This window comes from Caretta caretta, chromosome 3 (assembly GCF_965140235.1).
Source record: "Caretta caretta isolate rCarCar2 chromosome 3, rCarCar1.hap1, whole genome shotgun sequence".
NCBI lineage: Eukaryota > Metazoa > Chordata > Testudines > Cheloniidae > Caretta > Caretta caretta.
In genome coordinates, this window is record NC_134208.1 from 97,262,669 (window position 1) to 97,287,420 (window position 24,752).

Consider the following 24,752-nt stretch of genomic DNA (forward strand, 5'->3'; position numbering starts at 1 on the left):
CTGTTCTGTCATACAGTAGTTATTTTCTTAGCAGCTTTTGAAACCCAAAGTTCTAACAATATTTTTGCTACTCCGGAAGATTCTTGTGTAGATTAAATTTGATGTATGAGTAGGGTTTTATGTGGTGTGTATTAGCATAACATGAGTGCCTTGTAAACTTTAGTAAACTTTCCTCACAATATCTCTGTGAAGTAGGGGAGTTTTATTGAACTGTTTCTTCCTCTCATTTGCATTTATGGAACAACATAATTGTGAAATAGAAGGCTTGACTAGAATAACTTCTGATACTTCAGAGAATCCCGACAGCCACTTTCCACAATAAGTAGGACAAGTCTGGTGACAAGAGATCTTAAATTGTTTTTATTTGAGGCAGCTACTCAAATATGAATCCTATGAAGTGTTGTGAGATCTACTGTTGAAAAGCATTATATAAGAGCTAGGTGACCTCCTTATTCTCTTAAAATAATGAAAAATCAGAACACTTTTGCCACATCTAATTTGCCTTAGATCAACCTTCAACCTTTTTTCATTGGCAGACCCTGTTGGAAATAGACATAGTCTGTGGACCACAGGTTGAAAACCTCTGCCTTAGACTATGCCCTTTTTATTTTCTTGCAGGCAAGGCAAGCAGGAAGAACCAGAAGTGGAGAGGACCGGATGAGAATATCCGAGCTAACCTTCGGCAGTATGGTTTAGAGAAGTACTATCTTGATGCACTCATTTCTGATGCATCAAAACCTATATGGAGGAAGGGAATGCTTTTTGATGCAATTATTACAGATCGTAAGTTGATTAATGTCCTAAATATTTGATTCATAACAGCCTAACTGTGGTATCCAAAATATTATATATTGTATGTGCTGGGTTGGCATACAAACCTGAGACTGATATTGGCACAGGGTCATCAAATCTTTGCCTAACCAAAGGATGTGTGCTTGGAGCACACGGGACAACACACAGAGCCAGAATGTAGTATTTTTATGTTGAGTGCAGCCTTTCTACACAAGCAGTCTCATTGACTTCCATAGAACTACTTCCATAGAACTATATAAGGTGCTTTTTAGTATGTGTAAGGGCATTGGAATCTGGCTCTTAATTTGTGCAAAACAGAGAAGTTTGCATCTACCATCTTGACATAAGCATGGCCTACTGAGACCACAAGTCTGCTAATAGAGTGTGCTGGAATCTGTGATTTCCACATTAGAAATGATGAACATCACAGGCAGCATTGTAGAAATTGGGGCTACATTTTCACCACCTCTACATTTAATCTGAGTATGTTAAATACCTAATGAAATATGGACCACTGTATTAAAGCATTGTAACTATATAACATTTTGTTTTTTGTTTCATTAACTTATTTCCACTGAAAGAGTATTTGGTTCCTATTCAGAAATATATCTTCTTGTCTCCTATACCTTTACTGAGTCACACTCCTTTCTGCATTAGGAGAGGTTTCTGTTCAATTTTTAAGTTGTACTGCATTGCTCTTGGGGCTGGATTTAAACACTATTGAAGTCCATGGAAAGGGTCCGACCGACTTTCATCATGCCCTGAAGTGCTCACTGAAATAATTTCAAACAAACTCCTAGTGCATCTTCTGCATGCTTGACTGCCAGCAATGTTAAAGATATGAAAGGTTCTCTGCTCTTTTAAATCTCTTTATTAGACACCATTTGTCATGAGCAGGAGACCTAAAAGGCAGCACAGTCTACTAGACTAAATGTGGGATGGGGAGTCAGGAACTCCTGACCTCTACTGTGGCTCTGCCCTGACTTGCTGTGTTACTGTGAGCAGATCAGTTAAGACTCTATTCTGTTGCCTTTGTTCCTGGCGAGTGTTACTTTGCTCTAGGAGCAGCCCCATTGATTTCATTGGCCAAACTAGGTAATGCACATTGTGAGTAAGGGTGTTAGAATCAAGCCCTTAATCTCTGTGCTTCAGTTTCCACTCTGTAAAATGGAGGTGACACTTCCCTGATGCCATGGTGATAAGAGCATTAGGAAAGCTTACAGAAGTGTTGAAGGTGAATTAATGTTTGTACAGCATTCTTAACGCTTTGCGGAGATATGTAAAAATAAAGACTTGTGTAGTATTTTTAGGATTTTTTTTAAATGTAGAAAATTACAGCCATTTTGAAGTATTCGTTCAGATTTTCTAGGTGCATTAAGTGGGGGTTGGTTTTTCAGACTTTTGTTGTGGGTTGGCTGCTTACTGAGCACCCTCTTGTGGCCAGGTGTCGCTTTGCAGGCACTCTGCCCCTGTTAGCCCCCCTCTTGTGGGTCCATTAAGCCCCTCCTCCCCCCGCAAGTCTCTTTTCTGGCTAACAGCATCTCCACCCGAGGCTGGTTTAATAATAGAAAAGCTTCAAAACAATCCTCAGTCCTTAATAACCAAATAGTTCAAACAATTGTCAGAGAGTCCCCAAAATAAAGTTCATAATGATGACACACAAATTCATATTCAGCCCTGGTTCTTCTGCCACACACAAAACTTTGCTCTACCCAAGTCTGTGCTAACCAAATCTGCCAGTCCTGGACCTTTCTGGTTGGAGCTCTGGCCCTGGCTTTCTTTTCTTGTCAGTGTTTCCCCTTATCTTGAGGGAGAAGCCAGTGTATATACTACCCTCCTCCAGAGAGCTGATCCCAATGGACTGAAAGAGAAGGGAGCCCTGCTCCGCTCTATACTACAGGGCTCCTGATCCCAAAGTATTCCAAGTATTTTACAAAGCAATAGATAGTGGTAGTGAAACAGCTACACAGGCGAGCTTAACAGCCATAGCAAGAGCTCAGACATAACCTTGGACATTTATGACCTGTTTCCTTCAGATGGGGAGAGAAGGCTATTGGCCAGGGCACTAGGGATAACCCGTATCTTTCTGAAAAATGCAATTGGATTTTTAGGGCCTATGTGGGCATTCAACCAGAGATAAAAAGATGAACATTGGCTACATCCATTGTCCTATACTTAGATGATAGAGTCTTTGGACCAGAGACCACCTTTTTGTTCTGTTTGTCTTGTGCCTATCACACTGGGGTCCTGGTCCCTAGACACTACCACAGTACAATAACAATCTCTTTTCTAAAGCTCCCTTTCCCAATGCTGCCCTGCAGCATCAGTGTGGCAGAGTCCCATCCCAGGACATACCCCTTCGAGGCACAGAGGGGCCTTGCAGGTATCCTGCCCTCAGTTCCCTCTATGACATATTGCAGGCAAGAATACTTAAAGTAACACTCTGCCCAGGGTTCAATATATTGGCCCAAACCCTTTCTGAGGTTTTCAATTTCACTCACATTCTGGGGCATCTGGTTCCTAGTTTCCCCCCTCCAGTTACTTCTGAACCCCAACCAGGGAGCTCTGTCATTCCCTCATCAGCCCCTGGCCTCTCTGGAGAGCCAGGCCGTTTCCTGGGCCTTTTCCAATTCAACTTCCTGTTAGAGGGTCTTCTGGCCTCCTCTAGCCTTAAAAGAATCATTAAACCCCATTACAAGACGAAACAAGGGAAGAGGATTAACAGCGTCATGTGTTGTTGGAATTATAAAGAAGATCTTTTAGCCAACAAAATCATTTAAAAAAAAAAAACCCAAAGCACTTCAGCACCATATTAAATAGTTTTTAAGTGGTTAATGTGCTGTTACACTTGACTATTTAGTGTCCTACTGATAAGAGACCTTTTTGAAATAGCTTTAAAAAAGTGAGCCTTAGGAGCAAGATAAACTTTTAATGGATACACCTTAAAGAAGTTAATTTTATAAACTCTTTGCAACTGCTACCACATGTACACTATTGTAGAATTTCATGACGTTATTTGTGTAAAGGGTGAACTCCTGATCTCGACATTATGTACTTACTCTGTATAGCTCCATATGGCATACGAGAAGCTACTAGACGAACTGGTTCACAAAAAGAAATACTTAAAGCAACGGAAAGAGGGTAGGTAAGCCTTTTATTAATTGTAAATATCAGTGTGTTAATAGAAGGCCAGCCACAGTTTTAGAAATTTACTTCATTGCTGTCCTTTAACCAAACAATTTTAAAAAGTACCACCGTCACTACATAGCTTGCAAAAGTGACTGTCAGTGCCCGTCTTCCTAAAATCCTCCTCCTCGGCCATGTAAGTTTTCTAGTTTCTAAGTCCCAAACTCCCTCTCTTACATTTACAAAATAGCTTCACATCGTCATCCCTGTCCTTGAACAGCTCTACTTAATCCCCTGAAGGCTCCAGCGTCCAGTCCAAAATTGCTTACCTTTGTTTTAAACCTCTTCATATACCGTGTCTAGGGCCCTACCAAATTCATGGTCTATTTTGGTCAATTTCATGGTCATGGGATTTTTAAAATTGTAAATTTCATGCTTTCAGCTATTTAAATCTGAAATTTCACGGTGTTATAATTGTAGGGGTCCTGACCCAAAAAGGTGGTGTGGGGGGGAGGGGAGGAGTCAGAAGGTTATTGTAGGGGGGTTGTGGTTCTGTTACCTGTACTTCTGCGCTGCTGCTGGCGGCGACGCTGCCTTCAGAGGTGGGCAGCTGGAGAGCAGCGGCTGCTGGCTGGGAGACCAGCTCTGAAGGCAGAGCCCCCGCCAGCAGCAGTGCAAAAGTAAGGGTGGCAATACCATAGCATGCCACCCTTACTTCTGTGCTGCTGCCTGCAGAGCTGGGCCCCCAGTCATCAGTAGCCACTGGCCAGCCGTCCAGCGCTGAAGGCAGCAGCACAGAAGTAAGGGTGGCATGGGATGGTATTGCCCCCTACTTCTGTGCTGCTGCTGGCAGGGGTGCTGCCTTCAGAGCTGGGCACCTGGCCAACAGCCGCCGTTCTCAACCACCCAGCTCTGAAGGCAGTGCAGAAGTAAGGGTGGCAATACCATGACCCCTCTAAAATAACCTTGTGATGCCCCCTGCGACTCCCTTTTGGGTCAGGACCTCCAGTTTGAGAAACGCTGGTCTCCCCTGTGAAATCTGTATAATAGAGGGTAAAAGCACACACAAGACCAGATTTCATGGGGAGAGACCAGATTTCATGGTCCATGACGCTTTTTTCATGGCCATTAATTTGGTAGGGCCCTACCCATGTCTTTTAGTTTTCCTTGCCCCCTCTTTGTGCTCACCTACAATAAGCATTCTCTGTCCTGGCAGACAATCTCGCCATTGTTGGGATGACAGCATTTTCTGCTGCTTGGCCTTGAGATCTGAAAATAGAAGAAAATCATCTCAAAATGTCTCATTCTCCTTTGATTTTTATAATAACTCTTATGAAAGACACGGTACAAAATAGTTGTATTTCAAAAGTGATTTTAGTTGAGTAGTTTTCTCTTTAAATATTAGGGATGGAATTTGCAAAGCCACTGGGAAAGAGTTTGGATGCAGATTTCTCATTAATTTTAGTGGGACTTGGTCATCTAATACCCATACCTGGCTTTGCAAATCTCAGACTATGTTGTTCAGAAAATAAAATAAAATTGTGGCTATTACCTGTTCAGTATTTTTTTTTAATATTGTTTAGCACAGAAAATCACATCTCCATTTCCTCGAACTATCATCTGAGTGATATCTTTTTTGACCTGTTAAACTCTGCGGCAGAGTACCTGGTGATGGGAGGAAGATTGGTGTACTGGCTACCGGTTTACAGACCTGAGTACGTACTCTTCTAAGTGCCTTGATATCTAGTGTGTAGTAGATAAAAATTAATACTATAACTTAGCCATAGTTTCTTCCAGAGTGGGATGTTTCTAAAACTTCCTACTGGGGTTTAAGAGGATTCCTATGATTTTTCATATATTGAAACTGGATGGGTGCGGGAGAAAAGAGTTTGGAACAATTTTTGAAAGGAGAGAGAACCATGTGCTGCCAGTTAGAAATCACAACTTTCTTATATTTTTGCAAAAATGCATGCTGTTGATAAAGGAATGGTATGTGACTGGAAAACCAGAATACTGGAATCCAGGTAAATGTCAAAGCTAAATGAACACCCCTTTAAGAGCAGGCAATATTAGTTTGCCTTTTTACTGGGGCTTGACCCTTTTAAAGAGAGAGATTCTGGACAATGAAATTCTCCAGGAGAGTCCAGAGGTCAGCTGACCAAGAAGAATCATGACTGCCAGGCTATACAAGAAGCTGCCTGTGGCTCAGTTAGGGGAGAGACAGACTTGCAGGGAACAGGAAATGCTGGCTGTTCAGCTGCATAGGTATGGGTTATGACTGTGGTCGACTGGGAAAGCTTGCCAGGGATCAGGTGGTTCCCTGTGAAGAGAGTGAGCTGGGATGGAGTTTGCCAGAGGGGCTTGGCTAATGAGGCCTGAGAGGGGTTCAGGAGAAGACCAGTCTCTCTTGTCCCTCCACTGCACCACCAGGAGAGGGCGAGCTGGCACACCTGCCATGAGAGGGAAAGGACTGTTGAGTCTCAAAGCCTGGAGAAGGCTGAGAAGAGCAGAGAACCCTCTGCCTAATAGGGCAAGGAATCATTTGGCCCTGGGAAGAGGGTATGTGACTTAACTGGGTATGGAAGGGCAGTCATGAACCAATGTGGGTGAAAGCTGTAGCCTATGGAGCAGGAAGGCACTGTAGCCCCAGGAAAGCAAGCCTGCACTAACAAGGCAGAAGGACTATTCAGTCTGGGAGGAGCTAGAGAAATTAGTTTGATTTGATTTGGCCTTGCGTGATACTTGGAAGGGGAAGTATTGACCACAGGTTAAATGCCACCCCGTCCATCTGCCTGGGAAAGACTGGGACAGCTGCTAAAGAGGGGGAAACTGAGACGTGACTAGATGCAAGGAGAAATAAGGACTCCGTTACAGGACATAGGACAGACAATAGTTGGGGAAAAGAAGTATTTTCTTTTCTTTCAGATGGGAACTGAGGGACAGAGATGGACTTGCCCAGGGTAATACTGGAAGTATGTGGCAGAGCTGGGAATTGAATATTAGTCTCTTAAGTCTCGGTCCAGTGCCTTAGACGGAGTTACACCCTGAGCCTCTGGAGTTACGGCATGTCAGGGAAACTTCTCGTTATGTTGGTAAGAGAACAGAAATTGCATTCTGAATGCCAAGACCCTATATCCTTCACAGCAAGCTGAAACTAAATTTTGTGGAAGACCCTTTGACTTCTGTGACATGCCGTTGCAGCAGACTGGAAATTTTGCACAACTTATTTAAATTAAAAACATTGAGTCTTTTATTGAATTGAACATGAACAAAAATGCTGCCAGTATAATAGGCCGTGTTAAGTAGAATTCATTTTATGCTGTCCCACACTCAGTTTTCAGTTTTTTGTGAGGGCAATATATAGTTGTGTCCTGGAAATTTAGTTTGGGAGGGCGGTGGAAGCTGGATGTGTTTGGCAGCTGGATATTTGAGGCTTTTGGAACCCCGGAAGGGTATGGGAAGCAGTTTGGGATTGTGGGCTAAGCACATGAGTTGGATGTTTGTGATAAAATGATCAGCAATGACATGGTTAATTGGAAATATAGACATTTAAACTGTCATCCTTAGGTTGACTAAAATGGATCATACTCAAGGAACAATATTGTATTGTTATACATTAGCTCACATTTTAAAAGCCTTCTTTGCAATTAGGAGTGGAAAAGTGGTATAAGTGTTTTAATATGAGAGCTTAGATTTTAAAGAGCCAATCTGGGGCAAGGGTGTGTTTTGCAGCCATGGAATACATGGGATCCTGTCTGTTATTCACAGGTGTCAAATATGTAACCTAACATGTCAGCCTGTAAGAGGTGTTCCTCACAGGTATATGGAAGGGGGTAGTATACAGATATGTTTACATATCTTAGTCAGCACCAATACAGCTTGTACATTGTCAGAAGCTTCTTTCTTCAGACACCTCAGTTCCAGGCTACCGCGTGTGGTGGGATTGGAAACCACTAACAATTGTCCAAGGTTACACCACAGTAGTAAAACCCTGTGGCTTGTCAAGTTGTGACACCTCAACGCTAACTCTGGGCATCAAGTGATTATTACCAATGAGATCATTTTAACACTTGGAAAGACAAAGAATCTAACATCAGACCTCTCTCTAGTTGCTTTGTGATGGTGAAATCACTACAAAAATGTACTTCAAAGGTGAGTTTAGCGGATCTGTATCATGTAGCTTGCATGTCACTCTTTTTGAATGATGGAATAAATATTTTTGTGACTACTTATTAAATAGTTCTTGCAAACTAAAAGGTGCCTTAACCAATGGAAGTTTTTAATTCGTTACTTCAAATGTCTACGGCAGCTTATCTCTGATGGCATTGTGTATGCTTGTGAATTCCTAGATTGCCAAAATGTATGGCTTGTGCTAGTATGCTATTTGCTTAGAATTGTCAAGTCTATTCTGTTTGTCACGGCATCACGTTTCCACCCCGGCCACAGCTGGGCCCGATCCAGCCGTGGCTGGGTCTGGACCGCAGGCTGAGTTAGGGCCCAGGGAGGAGCGCCTCTCCCGTGGCAGGTTAGGGGCCGGGCTAGGTGGGGCTGAGGGAGGGGCACCCCTTCCCTGGCCGCGGCAGATCCTCGGGCGGGTTCTCTGAGCACCTGCGTGGTGCTAAATAGGTTGCTGCATGGCCACACAGCTTACAGGGAACTTGGGTTAGAGCAGGTGACTAGGAGTTATGAATTCTGTGTTCTGTTGTAGCTGTGCCACTGACTTGCCTTGGGCAAATCAACCTCTCACTTCCTCAGTTTCCCCGTGTGTAAAATGGTGCTGACTACCTACTGCTGTGAATGTTTTGTTCGTAGTGCAGTGTGAAAATTTCAGATGAAATGCACTATGGAAATGTGAAACCTTAATATATTAACACATTGAGTTTTCAGTTCTAATCCTCTGTGCAGGTTCTTACTTGAACAAAACTTGCTAGCAAATTTGTGGGCCAAAGCGAGAGAAGCTAATGACTAATCTGTTGAGCTGTCAGGTGTTCACTGACGGTGTCTCCCATCCTATTCTTCTGTAACTTATGGTTACCATATGTCCTCTTCTTTTAAATTTAAAAACAAAATTGGGTAAAATGGATTTTTGTTAAAGCAATTGCTACTATACTTCATTTGGCAACATTCTGGGATTTACCTAACGGAGTAATCATTACCTGTAGAAAGACCTGTCTGCATTAATCAATCCTAAAAAGACAGGAAGGTGTTTTAGCAGAGTGATAACACCTCTCATTCTGAAAGATAACATTACACTCCAAAGTAGTTTATTGTTTCAGTCTGACATTGAAATCATTGTTGGGCCTGAATTCTTTTAATTCCTTTGCTGTCAGGCTTTTACACAGTTATGAAGAAAAACTTCTAAAATAAGTGGTGGCAGAGTGCCTATCTTTGTAAGTTGTTAAGAATTCTTTGGCCCTCTTCTGTCAGGCATTTCCTATTGTAAGGCGTTACCAAATTTCAAACCGTAGGTGCATTGGGAGAGTTGTTTGAGGTATTGATTTGGAACCTCTAAAATGATGCACACAGAACCAGGTCATTTACTTGATAGGACTTGTGTTGCATCATCTTAATTCTGGTTTTTTTCAAGTAAGAAATTTCAAGATCTTCCTCCTCCTCTACACCTTCCTGCTTTTTCGGATGGTTGTAGTCTCTTGTAGGAGATGCTTCGGGTCTGTCTTTAGCTTTCTGTTGTTCAGATTTTGTGGACTGGTTTGTTCACAATCACAAAGTGCTCCACCCTGGTAACATTGTGGCTGAAGCTCTGGTGGTGGTTGGTTTGATGTCTGTTTTGGGAAACAGAAGTGCAGTTTGGTTGGGTAAGAAATTTAAAACGGGGAACATAAAGATTATCAGAGAGCTTTTGAATGAAGACCTGGTAATAATACTTGTTGCACCCGAGGCATGGCTAAAAGAGTACGGGGCACTTTCAGTTATCGGGGTTTCCGATCACATTATGGGTAGCAAAGACCTCGGCAACTGGGTAACTAAAAGGAAGTGTGGGGGGAAAACAGTAGTAGAGTCTGCTCTTCCAGCTACAGTGTGAGTTGATCTGTGACCCTTTTCTGTGCTTGTGGTCATAAATAATGCTAGCTAGATTAATTTATTAATGATTAAAATGTTAGTTTTGTATCTCTGAGCCAGGGTTAGCCAAGAGTGTCCGTCCCTCTCCCTGCCAGTCTCTTTATGTGAAATGTAGTAATATTTGCTGAGGCTACTAAACTCTCTCTTTCTTAAAAAAGCAAAACCCTCAGAACGGTTGTCTTACTTAAATTATAAACTATTCAGAGCAGAGCCCATCTCCGTTATATATCTGTACCATGCCTGGCACAATGGGGTTCTGATCCAGGACTGGAGCCCCTACACACTACTTCAATACAAATAATGGTAGTGTGTCCTGTCAGGTATATGTGCATAAGTGAGTCTCTGATTTAACATTTGCATTCTGCAAACTAAAAGTTGCATGAGACCTATTACCTTCTGTAATCAGATCTCCTAGGCATCAAAACAATATTTTCCTCCTGTCATGCTGTCGGGAGTGACACTCAACTGTGAGTGCCTCTCTCAGGGCAGACTGTCAGAAAACAAAGCCCAAGCTGGTGATATGTTCTATAATTAGATTTCACCAAACCAGTAACAAATGTGAATGCTGGATCACTATATCAGTCTTACCATAGAGTCACAGACAGTCCCCTTAGTCTCTCCAGTCCATCTTGACACCCAGACAAACTGAACTTTATGATAAAAGGTTATTAAAACAAAAATTCACACTACATCAGGTTTCTCCCAGTCCCAAGAGCGCAGTCACTTACCCCTGATTAATTGGTACTCCAAGTCTTACACCAAAGATAACGCTGACAGCCAATTCTATAGTAAACTAACTATAAGTTTATTAGCTAAGAAAAAGAAATGAGAGGTATTGAGAGGTTAAAGTAGGAAACATACATTAACAGGTGAGTCAAAGTTTGTAAGTCTGAAATGATAGCAGAGGTGTTAATAAACTGCCAGTTTCCAAATGTCTCTCGGGGTCCCCTGAATAACTCTGGGGATCTGTCATCTTGTTCAGTTATTCCACCCTGTTAGAATCCAAACAGTCCAGGGACACAGGACTGTTCCTTGAATCCATATTTATAGTTTCTTCTCCAGAAAACAATCTGAATAGTGTGTTTACCCTTTGACGATGAGTAGGAAATGCAGAATGAGTCTGTGAATTCCCATTGTTGACCACAATGGCCCTCGCTTTGAAGTTAGCACCGTTCTTCATTTACATTTCCAAGACTCCAATTGTGTTTGAGTAATTTAATTATAGTGATGTATATAGCCTGCCATTACATTATGATATAAATAGATAAGTGAAAAAATACAAGTAAGAGTCCATTAATTTTCATGATATTTTAACACCTGAATACACTCTTACATTAACACACCTTTTGATCTAGGAGAGTGATCACTTTAGATAAGCTATTACCAGCAGGAGAGTGGGGTGGAGGGAAAGAAACCTTTTGAAGTGATAAACACCCATTTTTTCATGATCTGTGTGAACCTATCACATAGGGGTTATGTTTTCCAAAGTAGCAGTTTTTGTCACTCCCTGTGTTGCTATCCAGCCAGGCTAGGACTAACCAACTGGGCATTTGCCTTTGTGTCACCTGCTTCTGACGTTCAGGCCTAGTCTGCCTCACCCACTCCTGGGCTTGCTTGCTCTGCACCCTGCACTGCTTTGACCAGAGAGCTGCATGCAGCGCAGAAGGGGTGACCTTGTTGGTGACTATTGCTGTCTCTTACACTGGCCTCAGACTGTACTGCTTAAACCGCTGCCTTGCTGCAGCCGCCTCCTGTGAGCAGACTAGCAATAGGGGAAGAGAGAAAGTGGCCTGTTTTCTTTCCCTTGCTTAAGGAGTGGAAGAAACTTTCATTGTTTAAGGAACTAAGGGAGAGACTACTGCCAGCTCCCTCTCCCCTATCCTCAAGTGTTCTGAGTCTGGTTATTTTTCATGCCGTCTGTTGTCCAGAAGGCGTAGTGTTGCTTTGGCTGTCATTTTTAATTTTTTTTTTTTTGGATTTATACAATAATAAAACAGGGCACCTATCAAAGACTCAGCATTCCGCCACAAATCACAAGAACAAAAATAAAACTAAATAGTGGCTTACCTGCCAGCAGAACACATCTCCCTTTCCCCACATGCATCAAGCCCACCATCCTCTGGAGCAGCCTGCACAAATAAATGTGCCTTTCGGCTTGCCTTGAAGTTCAACAGATCAGAGCTAGCTTGGGCCAGGAGGAAACTTGTTTCAGAGCTGAGAGCCTCTCAAGGATAATTGTATTGCCAGCCCCCTCTAATAAATCAAGGGGTCTCCTGGTCAAGCACATTTGCTGATTGCAACTGTGGTAGTAGAGCAAGAAGAGAGAGGCAGTCTCATAAAAAGGTCTTGAGTGATTTAGGGTTTTATATAGGTCAAGACCATCCCCTTTTATCCATTAATTGACTGAAGCACAGTTTATTGGGGTGCTACTTCAGGTAGCAGATAGAAATTAAACAAGTTCAGGAGTTCTTGGGCATCATAGTAGTCCCCAACGCAGAAAATGGAGAATAAATGCAGCTCAAGAGGCAAGAGGTTTATTGCTGCTTTGAGCTTTGCTGAAGACACACACATTTGTACAAGAATGAAGGAGTCTGGAACTTCTGTCATTGACATTCCATTTTCCACTTTCCTGTGAAATCTTGTAGCTGCTTGGTATGTCTACGTGTAAAACGCCACAGCAGTTGCAGCTTCGCTGCTGTAGCGCCTCACTGTACGCTGACAGGAAGGCTTCTCCCGTGCTCGTCAAAATAAATCTTCTGTTGATCTGGAGCTGTATACATCAGGCGTTAGGATGGTATAGCTGTCTCTCAGGGGTGTGGATTTTTCACACGCCTCAGAGACCTAGCTATACTAATGTAAATTCCTAGTACAGCCCTAAGATACTCTCGTTCTATTTTGGTTTGGTTTGTTTATGCAGGAGGTGGAACTCCCCTTATTGGAAAAAAATGCTGCAGTGTCCTGTATTAATGGCCCCCAGTTCTTTACCAGCATTACTGTGAGGGTTAGTGTCTCTGGCTGTTATAGCAGGCTTTCTAATACAGTTGAAAGAAGCAAGACTTGCAACATAGGTCACATTGTTCATAATTTTTCAGCAAGCAATGCAAAAGTGTACACGTATATTCTGTCTTGAGTGGCCACATTACTGTAGAATCTGAGCTGTCTCTTAATGTAGTTATCCTTACAACAACCCTGTGAAGTAGGGGATTGCTATTATCTTCATTTTACAGTTGGGGAAACTGAGGCACAGAGACTAACTGACTTGCTCACGGTCACACAGAAAGTGTATAGATACATAGAAAAAGTATTTTAAAAAAACAAACAAACTTGGGAAGGTGCCATCATAGGTGGTAGTTGGTGGTAGGAACTGCTTTTGCATTTTTTGTTTTTGTTTTCCCTAAAATTTATTTGCTTTTCGATACATGTTCAGAAATGCCTCCTTGTCATAGGTAAAATATGGAGTGTCTCCCTTGTGCCTCAAGTACTCCTTGCCCTTCAAGGAATGTGTGTGGGTTAGTTTTTTAAAGTCTGACTCAGCTGCATGGTGAAGATGCCTCATATTCACACTTTCCTTTATTATATATTATAGGCTGTTAAATGAGTCAGACATATCCCTCCCCCCCCCCCCCCCCCGTGAATCTTTTTAAACCCTATTTCAGCTTTTAGCATTTTGAAAAATAAGTGGGGGAATGCAATTTTGCAGATGAAGATTCTTGGAAATTAGTCGTCTTCATATGGCTGGTGTAGATGTAGTTTTTCTGCCAGATAGAAGTTACTTAAAATATTGTGGAAGCTTACTCTTTACCCACCAGTACAGAAGTTTTAACTGAATTAATTTTGGTACATTTGGTCAGCCAGCCAGTATTATTGCCCCCTGTCAAAGGGCTATCAGACCAGATTTTCTTCTTTAAGATATCTTGCCCTGTCTGACAAAGGAAGTCCAATATGCTGCAGTCTGTTTATAACACCAGTCTCTGAATCCAAAAGATTTCAATGGCTATTAAAGAGGTTGTGTTGTAATATAGATTGAAGTCCAAGTATAATAGTGTCCCATTGGGGCGCATCAGTAAAAATACACAACCACCTAAATCAGTTGATTATCATTGGATGTTTGGGAACTACTTATAAAAAGCACAGTTCCTGATTGGCTGGTTGGGGGAATTTTCCCATGATACTTGACATGATGCAGGCATCTACACATAGAAATGTATGGCTGGAAGGGACCTCAAGAGCTCAATTACCCATTTGTAGAGAGCCCTATAGGAACTATTCTTCCTGTTTACAGCTAGTTCATCTGCACCATGTCTTTTATTTGTGTCCCAAAAAGATGGGATATATGCTTATGATTTCTGAAAACATTGTTTCTGGAAACTTAGTATGGCTATAAAATGTGTGGAAGCTTATAGCATAAGCCAGTTTGAATAGATCTGTATAACTGTTGTGTTTCAGATACACATGTTACAGTTCATAGGTTGACAGCCTTCTGACTGCTTATTTCTTCCAGATACACAGAAGAGATTATACCCCGGCACCCCTGCCTGAAACTTATTAGTAACTGTGAGCAGATGCTTTCCAGCCACACGTCAAGGCGCTTGATAACCATGGAAAAGGTGAAAGAATTTGAGGTAAATTGTTCTTGGTGTGTTGTGCGAAATTGCGGCTGTCAAATATGTGAAAGGTTTGCTCTACTGTTTGAACTGCAAAAGGGAATTTATTGTATTACCACCACCACATTTGGTATTCAGCACTGGATTGTCAATTCTGCTGCTGCTAAGATGTTTTTATGACTGGAATTAGAGGCTTTGAAAAATGCCACATCTTAAAGACAAAAAACAAGCCTGTTGTGTTGCTCACTTAATCTGCAATGATTTAAGGTAGTTTTTTAAAATTTTTGATAAATTTTTCATCCAGGGCAAACTGGTTAATACGGGTGAGGGCAGGATCTTTGAGGGCAAGATATTTTTTCAGACGTGCTGACTGCGTGCATTTCCTATTGACTTCAGTGGGGGTTGAGAGTGCTTATCTCTGAAAATTGGGTTCTAAGTCATTATATATACAGTACAAATGTCTGACATTAGTTCAGTTATGTGGGGGCCTCTTGACAGTGGTATTTAATCTCCAGCTGTCCATGCAGGAAAAGTAATATGTTTTTTTAAAAAATTCTTCCTCAGTCGTCTTCCTTCTGAGAAGGATCAGAGTATGGTATCTGCAGGTCTCCTCATCCTCTCACCTCTTCCCCTCAGCTGCTTAAACTGTTAAAGATGACTAACAAAAAAATCAGTCTGGAAATATACCATTAGGAAAGAGATACTTAGACATGGTAGGAAAGCAGAGGCAAGTTAATAAATAGGACGTTGTTCTTAGCTAAAATATGTAGCAGGTGAGTAGGCGCTTCCAGTATTTTCTTAATTTATCTGTAAAAAGCCGCTATTTTAAACAACGGAGGTGGTTTGAAACAAGTTAGTGCTTCAGCATGATGGTATACAGTAACAACCCAGCAAGCTTCCAGTCTGGATTTCATAATGCAAGTGATGACTTAAATTGTCAAATAGCACTTAGGTAGTGTAACAAATTGTATAATTTGTTCAGAGCAGGTGCTGTTGACTCTGGCGGTAACAAACCATCATTTATAACTTAAAATTTTGACATGTATCTCTTTCCCCTTCCCCCCACGCCAGTTTTATTTTTTATATATTGACAGGTTTGACATTAATAGTATTCTTGGACTACATGTTCTAATTTAAACCACTTCTTCACCCTTCTGTATATAGAAAAGGAGTACTTGTGGCACCTTAGAGACTAACCAATTTATTTGAGCGTAAGCTTTCGTGAGCTACAGCTCACTGAAGTAAATTGGTTAGTCTCTAAGGTGCCACAAGTACTCCTTTTCTTTTTGTGAATACAGACTAACACGGCTGTTACTCTGAAACCTTCTGTATATAGGCTTCAGTCATTTAGCACTTTTGTACATCACTTATTCTTCAGTATGAATCTTGTCAGTTCAGTGGTTAAATACTTAGTTTTGATCACCTGATTTTAGCTGGCAAATTTACTACTTAGTTAAAAATAGCAGGTGCCTCTGCCCAGGGATCCAGAGACCTTTTATATAACTTAAGGGCAATGAAAGGCTATGTCCTGTTTCTACTGAAAAAGCACAGGTCTAAGTAATAAGTAAAGCTGTGTATTGTTTAACTCCTTCTCTCAGCAAATGCATACCTGCTGTTGAGTTTTTTGACATAGGGTATGTTTGGCATCACACTGTTTAGTTCCTTTTACAGGGATTTCTTAATCGACATTCTTCCTACTTTTTTTTTCATATCAAACAAATGTTTTGTAGGGACATTATGGTGTCCAATAAAAGCAAAGAAGTGACACGAAAAGAAGTTGTTTTGGAGAACTGGAGGTCTGCCCATTTGTCTTGCTGTTGTGCGAATGAGGGTTTTTTCATATTCCAGCATCTAGTGTACTTTTTCAGGCATTGTTCAGTATAATTTCATTTAATTAGGACCTAATTTTCTAGTGTGTGTGATAGTTCAACCACAGTGCACAGTGTCCATGAATGACGATACATTTTTATAAAGATAGTAAGTTTTCGATTATACCTTAAGGCTATTCTTTAGTGAAGGATATTTTTAGTGAAAGTCACAGACAGGTCATGGGCAGTAAACAAAAATTCACGGCCCATGACCTGTCCCTGACGTTTACTAAAAATACTCATGACTAAAACTTGGGGGTGGGCTGCCCGGGGCTCCCACGGGTGCTGGGGGAGGGGTACCTGGAGGTGGCGGGGAGGGGTTTGGCAGGGCCGGCAGGCTCCTTACCTGCCTCCATGCCTTCCCCCACCCAGCAGCAGCAGAGTTTGGGTGTGGGTTGGGGCACGGGAAGGGGTGAGTCGGGCTCTGGGCGGTGCTTACCTAGGAGGCTCTCCGGAAGCAGTGACCTCCCCTTCACTCAGCTCTGTCCTCTGCCTGCGGGCACTGCCTCCGCAGCTCCCACTGGCCGCGGTTCCTGGCCAATGGGAGCTGTGAAACCAGCGCTCTGGGTGGAGGCAGGGTGCAGAGCTGCCTGGCCATGCCTCTACCTAGCAGCTGAGCAAGGGGGATGTCACCACTTCCAGGGAGCCCCCAGGTAAGCGCCACCCAGAGCCTGCCTCATCCCATCCCATGCCCCTGCCCCCTCCCACACCCAAACTCTGCTGGTAGTTGCTGGGGGAGGAGGCAGAGTGCGATGGTCGGAGACAGCCCCAGCAGCGGCTGGCGCACCTGGTGCAGGGGCTGCCTGAGCTGCCACTGAGCCAAGCGCCCCGGCCACTGCAGAAGTCACGGAAAGTCATGGAATCCGTGACCTCCGTGACAAACTTGCAATCTTAATTATACTGCATAATCATCATGCAGTATTGCCAGGAGTTACAAGTACTAGCAGTAATGAATAGATTGTATATATTTATGTATAGTATAAACACTCTCAAACCCTGACTCCACTAAAGAAATTGACCTGTTGTTGAAAACACTCGTCTACAATGGGTCCAATTGAACTGGTGTTGAAAATTGGTTGTGTTTATAATTTCAAGAAATTAGTGATCTAAGAGACCAAAGTAGACATGAATCCTGTCCAAAAATATTAATTGACATACACCATAATTTTATCATAAGCAGAAAGACCACAAAACATCCTAGTAATAAACCACTTGAGTTATTTTTATCTTATTAAGGTCAATAGGAATTCCTTTTATAGCTGATAAAGATTTTATTTTTTGTAAATGTGCAGTAATGTACATACTTACGCAGAGCAAATTGGACAAAGTCTATAGAAAAAATGTACTCCAGTATGGCACACGATGGGTGGGAAATTTTAAAAGGAAACATTTTGAGGCTTACTTTGGGCCAAGGTGTCTGTTATTAATTACTTTGCCCCTTCCCCATAATAAATGGGTTATGGCCCTTTTGGGGGCAGGTTAATAATAGCTAGTTAATATCTTATGAATCTGTATGAAATAAAAACCAAGAAGGTGGAAGAACAAGAAGGAAAGGAAGTGGGGGAGAAGTAAAGTTTGAGGGATATGAGGTGAGTATTTGCTACCCTTGGTAAGGACCTAAAAGCATTATTATAAAGGGGGCCCTTTACAGCATGAAAGTGTTTTAGATTCATAGAATATCAGGGTTGGAAGGGACCTCGGGAGGTCATCTAGTCCAACCCCCTGCTCAAAGTAGGACCAGTCCCCAACTAAATTATCCCAGCCAGGGCTTTGTCAAGCCTGACCTTAAAAACCACGAAGGAAGGAGATTCCACCACCTCCCTAGGTAACGCATTCCAGTGTTTCACCACCCTCCTAGTGAAAAAGTTTTTCCTAATATCCAACCTAAACCTCCTCCACTGCCACTTGAGACCATTACTCCTTGTTCTGTCATCTGCTACCACTGAGAACAGTCTAGATCCATCCTCTTTGGAACCCCCTTTCAGGTAGTTGAAAGCAGCTATCAAATCCCCCCTCATTCTTCTCTTCTGCAGGCTAAACAATCCCAGCTCCCTCAGCCTCTCCTCATAAGTCATGTGCTCCAGCCCCCAATCATTTTTGTTGCCCTTTGCTAGACTCTTCCCAATTTTTCCACAACCTTCTTGCAGTGTGGGGCCCAAAACTGGACACAGTATTCCAGATGAGGCCTCAGCAATGCCGAATAGAGGGGAATGATCACGTCCCTCGATCTGCTGGCAAAGCTCCTACTTATACAGCCCAAAATGCCGTTTGCCTTCTTGGCAACAAGGGCACACTGTTGTCTCCTATCCAGCTTCTCGTCCACTGTAACCCCTAGGTCCTTTTCTGCAGAACTGCTGCCTAGCCGCTCAGTCCTTAGTTTCTTGTAGTTTCTCCCAGGGTCGGGGAGGGATTTGGTTGGATGTGGATACCTCCCATGTCTCAGTGATATTCTTTGTTCAGGGTAAGTGCTATTAGAGCAAGCTTTTTCCACATAGGGGGTATGAGCCTGTCCTCATCCAGGCTGATGAGGAGGCAGAGCTTAGAATTTGGCATGCATGTGGAAGCACCATAGTATGTCTGACGGTGAAGCATATGAACAGCTGCTTCTTCAGCAGATGCAGGATCTGTGAAGTTTGTGGTGTATAATCTGGTTGGTGTCCAGTAAAATTGGTTCAGTCTTTTGTTTTAGGTTAGCTGTAGGTTGAGCCAAGTTGAAGTGTACTTGATGTTGCACCAGGTTAGTTTCCAAGTTTCATAAGCAATCTGTTTACATGACACTGGGAAGGAGGAAACAAACAGCTAGTTTTATGTTGCATACTTTGTATTTTTCTAATTCCAAAGTACAATCAGATGGAAACTGTAACTGCAAATGTATATGAGACAAAAACAATTTCCAGCATTATTATAGGAAGTATTCTTGAGGCTCCATATCTATTCTTGAAAAGATTGACTTGTTTTTAAATTCCTGTTGTTGTTAGTTTTTTTGGAGGGAGAAGGGGGAGAATCTTTTGTCTATTCTACATTTTTAATAAAACTGTCTAGCTTCTAGTTTTGTGGGGCTTGTTGAGTCACCATGAAAAATATTTTGATGACTATATACTCACTTCCACTTTGTTTCACTTCTATTCTCTGACTGGTGTCTTTACAGAGTAATTGATATCTATTTTGCTAGTGATTGTTCTTGTTCTGAAACTTTTAATCTGTACTCCTGAAATATACTGATCTCTAGAGTTCTAGAGGAGAGTGCTGTTGACCACACTTGAGAAATGTGCCTATGAATTGCATGTCAAGATGGGAACAAGAACTAGACTGAAAAGTGCATTCTGAACAAATGACTGCCCATGAAAAGACTTGGGAGTGAAGTGTTAACGGATTTGCAAAGCTGAAGGTTTCCAGCACCTCCTTGTCACATGGTCATTCTAGGCGTCTTTATTGGTGTTGAGTTTTTCTACTGTATTTAGCAGCATCAGTTGCTAGACTTGACCCTTTTGTCCTGTTTGAACAGCTAGGTGATGTTTATAGCTGTATAAAATTTGTACAAAGGTTTCTGTAGCTACTGTCCGGTTCCGGATGTAGAACATTGGGAAGCTGTGATAAGGGTAGGAGGATTTTTTAAAACAAAAAACTGACATGAGTAATTACCCTGAGGCTGAACTCAGGCCCACTAGATTCAGTATAAGCTTGTACATTACATTTGATAGCTGCACAGCTGTTAAACTAAACAAAGCTCTTTGTAAACTTCAGTTCTTTTCTCTCTTCCCCTGCCTGTTTTATTATGATAGAAATATATTGCACCATTTTTAGATTATTCTGTATAAGCAAAACTAATGTGAAGTTGCAGGATCAAATAAGTTGTAAGCACTTAGGTGGCTTTCACTTTGACATCAACCTTTCTGGCTTTCATTTATTGTAGGATGCATCATAAGCCATATGTGGGTAAACGTTTATGTAAAACAGCAGTTTAGTTGAAAATTGGTGCCATTGAGCAGAAGATAAATATATCATGGTCCATAGCAATGATATGGAAGAAATCCTTATCAGAGAATGAGAGTAGGCTAAAGGATGGTAGAAACCTGACTCTTACAAACAAAGGAGAAAGTTACTTGCTTTCCTGAGCTGATATCATAGTAGTGATAGATTTTTGTCAAGTTAGTGTCTATAGTTCATAGTTGGCCACTCTTGGTACCTGACCCAAAGCAATGGCTTCTAGAGGAACTTCACCCGCTTGTGCAGAGTAACCAGTTAAATGTTTTACCTCTAATACCAACTTTGGGCAGTGGTTACAAAGGAAACAAAATGACAACACTTTTCCTATTCTTTTTCCTCCTCTCCAATTTCAGATCTGAGGAACAAAACAGAAAGAGGGGTGGAAGATGTCATTGCAGTGGATTAGGCAATGTTAGGGAGAGGAAGGGGAGCTTTAAGGTGGTAGTTCAAATGATAAAGTTCAACTTTTGTCCCCAACCTGTTGCTTTGCTTAAAGAGCGGGAGCTAGGGGAAGAAAAGGTGCAATATCTGGAAACTGCAGCTGACCATTCAATTGTACAAGAGGATTTGACACCAACACTTTAATTGTGTGAAATCTGCTGTGCTGCAGATTTCATTAACTAGTGTGGCCCACACACCTACTGTCAGGCAGAGAGAGCCTTTTGGCAGAGATACTTCTGCAGGATTAGAGCTTGTATAGACCTGCTGACTTCAGCCATTATTCAAAAGGCATATTTTAGTTAACCAGTATACTCTGCTCATTGTAATTACCTAACATCCAGCAAAAATAGTAGAGAGTAAATTATTTCCAAAAGATCATGCATGTATTTGTCATTTTATATGCCTAAAGTCAAAATATCACTACTATTCAGATTCTACCTATTCAGCTGGCCATTAGGTAACAGGTTGTCATGCTGCCTAGCATGGGACAGAGCTAAGAGTGCCGATTTCAGGTCAGACTGCCAGAAAACAGAGCACACCCCCCAAACTGGTGGTTTATTCTATCATAAGACTTCACCAAGCCAGTAACAAATGTGTGCTTCCAAATTACTATACTAGTTATTATGAAGCTGCTGATAGCCTCGTCAGGCGCTCTATCCCCTCATGCACCATCCAGACAAACCAGACTTCTGTGATAAATGATTATTAAAACCAGAAATCACATCTATTTGGTTCTTCCAGTTGCAGTGAACCAGACACTCACCCCAGGTCAATATGTACTGCAGGATCTCACCAAATACCACACTTAGGGTTGCCAGGCATCTGGTTTTTGACCGGAACGCCTGGTCGAAAAGGGACCCTGGTGGCTCCGGTCAGCACAGCTGACCGGGCTGCTAAAAGTCCAGTTGGCCGCAGTGAGGTAGGCAGGCTCCGTTTCTACCTCCGTGTGGCTCCTGGGAAGGGGCCCACATGTGTCTCAGACTCCTGGGCAGAGAAGTGGCCAGGAGGGCCCTGTGCACTGCCCCCACCCACAGGCATCACCCCGAGTGCTGGCTCTGCAGCTCCCATTGGCCAGGAACCATTGCCAATGAGAGCTGTGGGGGGGGGGGGGGGGGGCACCTGCGAGGCGGGGGCAGCAGATGGAACCCACTGGCCACTCCTCCGCCTAGAAATCAGAGGGACATGTCGCCACTTTCCAGGAGCTGCCTGAGGTCAGCCCCACCTGGAGCCCCACCCCAGCCCCATTCTGTGCCCCAACCACCTGCCCCAGCCCTGAACCCCCCCATGCACCTCACCCCTTGCCCCATCCCAGAGCCTGCATCCCCAACCCAGAGCCTCAACCACCTTCCCCTTCCTGAAGCCCCCTCCCACACTTTGAATCCCTCGGCCCCAGTCCAGAGCCTCCTCCTGCACCCCAATCCCCTCATCCCCACCACTACCCCAGAGCCCACACCCCTAGCTGGGGCCCTCCACCGCTCCCTTACCCCTGTGAAAATGAGCAAGTGAGTGAGGGTGGGGGACAGCGAGTGATGGAGGGAGGGGGGATGGAGTGAGTGGAGGGCAGAGCCTCAGAGAAGGGGTGGAGCAGGGTGGGGCCACGGAGAAGGGGCAGAGCAGGGGGCAGGGCAAGATTGTTCAGTTTTCTGCAGTTAGAAAGTTGGCTGCCCCATAGTTAGTGTTCTAATCTTTAGTAAACTAAGTAAATATTTATTAATAAAAAAAGAGAAGAGCGTTATTAAAAGGTTAAAATGAATCCTATACATTACAGTTGATTTCAGAGTTTGTAGATCAGGATAATTGCAGTGATGTTAAATCTGTTAGCTTGCAATAAGTCTCTCTGGATCATCCAAAAGATTGGGGATATTTGGTCCTTTGCTCAAAGCTTCCCTTTGTTAGAAATCATAGTCCAGAGATGTGGAGCAGGAAAGAGGCCAGGAGATGTCACAGTCTTCAGTTTATACCCCCAGTCCATGTGCATGGAAAATTACTGTCTCAAATATGGAGTCAGGTATCATATGCCCTACAAACCCTATTGAGTCACTGGGCCTTCATTATTCATATGCTCTTTGGGGCATCCTAAGGAAGGGCCCACTGGAAGAGCTGATTCTCCTTAATGGCCCATCAGCACGTGGCTGGCTCATCTTGATGTAAATGTCTTCTGGGTGTTACCAAGGAACACAACGTGTTTGAGATACAAACACATAGCAAAGAGTCTTAACTTCATATACAATGATAATACATGCATATAAATAGGATAACATTGTTCAACAGATTACATCTTTTTTAATGATACCTTACAAGGTATACTTTATATAAGATTTTTCACAGTTGTGCAACAGTGGTGAAACATCAGTGGTTGTAGAACAGTGGTGATGCCTTAGTGTAAACATAGTCATCTTTCTTTTTACAGTGTCACACTGGTGTTCTAGGCAAAAATTAAATAGACAACCTAAATGCACTGACCTGCCTATTGAGTGTCTTAATAAAACAAAAGAAATGTTAAAATAGGTTTTAAATATTAGTATCTGAATCTGAAATCAGGAATGAATTTGATTTTGATCATTCCAATTCTAGTTCTTCCCTACAGGATTATGTCCATTTTGATTGGTAAATTATTGGATTCAGAATAGTTCAATGTTTGACTTTTTCCTTTAAGAAGAGAGCAAACCATAATTAAAATGTATGGTCAATGGGTTGACTACTTCCTTTAATCTCTTATGGATTTACCCATGTCATCTTTCTCCTTCTCTCTCTTCTCTGTATTTAAATAGACTTGTTAGCACCTGGAGTTTAATGCTGCTCTATTTGTGTGTTTTCACATTACATTTCCTTAGATACCTTTTGGTTTTGGTAGCCTGAGCTAATGGAATTGACTGGTAGAGACAAACTATAGGCACGTATACAGGAATATATTTAACTGTGTCTAGTAGACTAGGGTAGTTGTACCCGTACACACAAACTAGTATTACAGATCTTAGTTTGTCTTTTAAAATATGCATTGTAGTTTTTCTAAGTGTCATGCATTCTGAAGCCAATGGGATTCCTTGCAGTCACAAAGTTCCAATTGTGTAGATTGCTTTATAGGCTTAGAACCTAAAAGATTTGCGTAGTGGGGGAAGCTTCTTTGAATTTGACTATTTCAACCTTCTTACAATCTGGTGTTGAAAAATGTTCCACATTACTATCAAGGTATTTAATATTAATAAAAACAAATGTCCACTACATCATGGTCTCCACATGGTATCGACTAAGGATTGGAGACTTTATTGTGTTGAGTGTAAATGTTGCCTTAAATTATTTTCATCTTACTGTTTGCATTTATGTGACAAAATCATCTTGAGAAACCCTAATTTCAAAGCAGTGGGGGAGGGGGGGATAAACCTCTACTGAAAATTATAAACTGAATAACTTGCTGCTTTGCTTTAAAGTAAAGTACAATAGCAAACCTCATATGTATATACAGAAGAAACACTTTCCTGGACTATTTTCTTGTTTTGTTGAGGTTTCTTTGACTAATTCAAGCCTTGCTGCAAGCATGATCAATTTAATGGCAGTCTAACATTTATAGTTAGTGTAAAGTAGCCAGCAAGTTTATTCCCAAGCAAAGTTGATGTGTTTTAATGTATAATATAGATTTGACAGGCATTTTGAAACTTAATTATGTGCCTTTTGAACAAAATCTCTTGGCCTTAAAAGCCAGTAAATGGCTAAAATGACATTTCTTTTAATTTGTGTGTGCGCGCACATTAAATTAAATGTCATTTTAGCCATTTACTGGCTTTTAAGGCCAAGAGAGTTTGTATATATGTATGTGTATGTATATGCCAACTTAAGAAACTGTATTCTTGGCTAA

General features: G+C 42.1%; 1 protein-coding gene across 4 annotated transcripts in view; it reads left to right on the top strand.

Moving 5' to 3' along the window:
* The window catches only part of TRMT11 (tRNA methyltransferase 11), a 65,806-nt gene that overhangs the window by 31,177 nt on the left and 9,877 nt on the right, over positions 1–24,752 (top strand). For 2 of the 4 annotated variants that reach the window (XM_048844614.2, XM_048844615.2), the window contains exons 9-12: positions 619–783; positions 3,861–3,933; positions 5,502–5,633; positions 14,501–14,621. In XM_048844614.2, the coding sequence (XP_048700571.2) occupies positions 619–783; positions 3,861–3,933; positions 5,502–5,633; positions 14,501–14,621 (491 nt within the window). Of the gene's footprint in view, positions 1–618; positions 784–3,860; positions 3,934–5,501; positions 5,634–6,843; positions 7,011–7,827; positions 8,071–14,500; positions 14,623–24,752 lie in introns of those variants that run through there. The other 2 variants (XR_007355820.2, XR_007355821.2) reach the window with 2 other exon arrangements.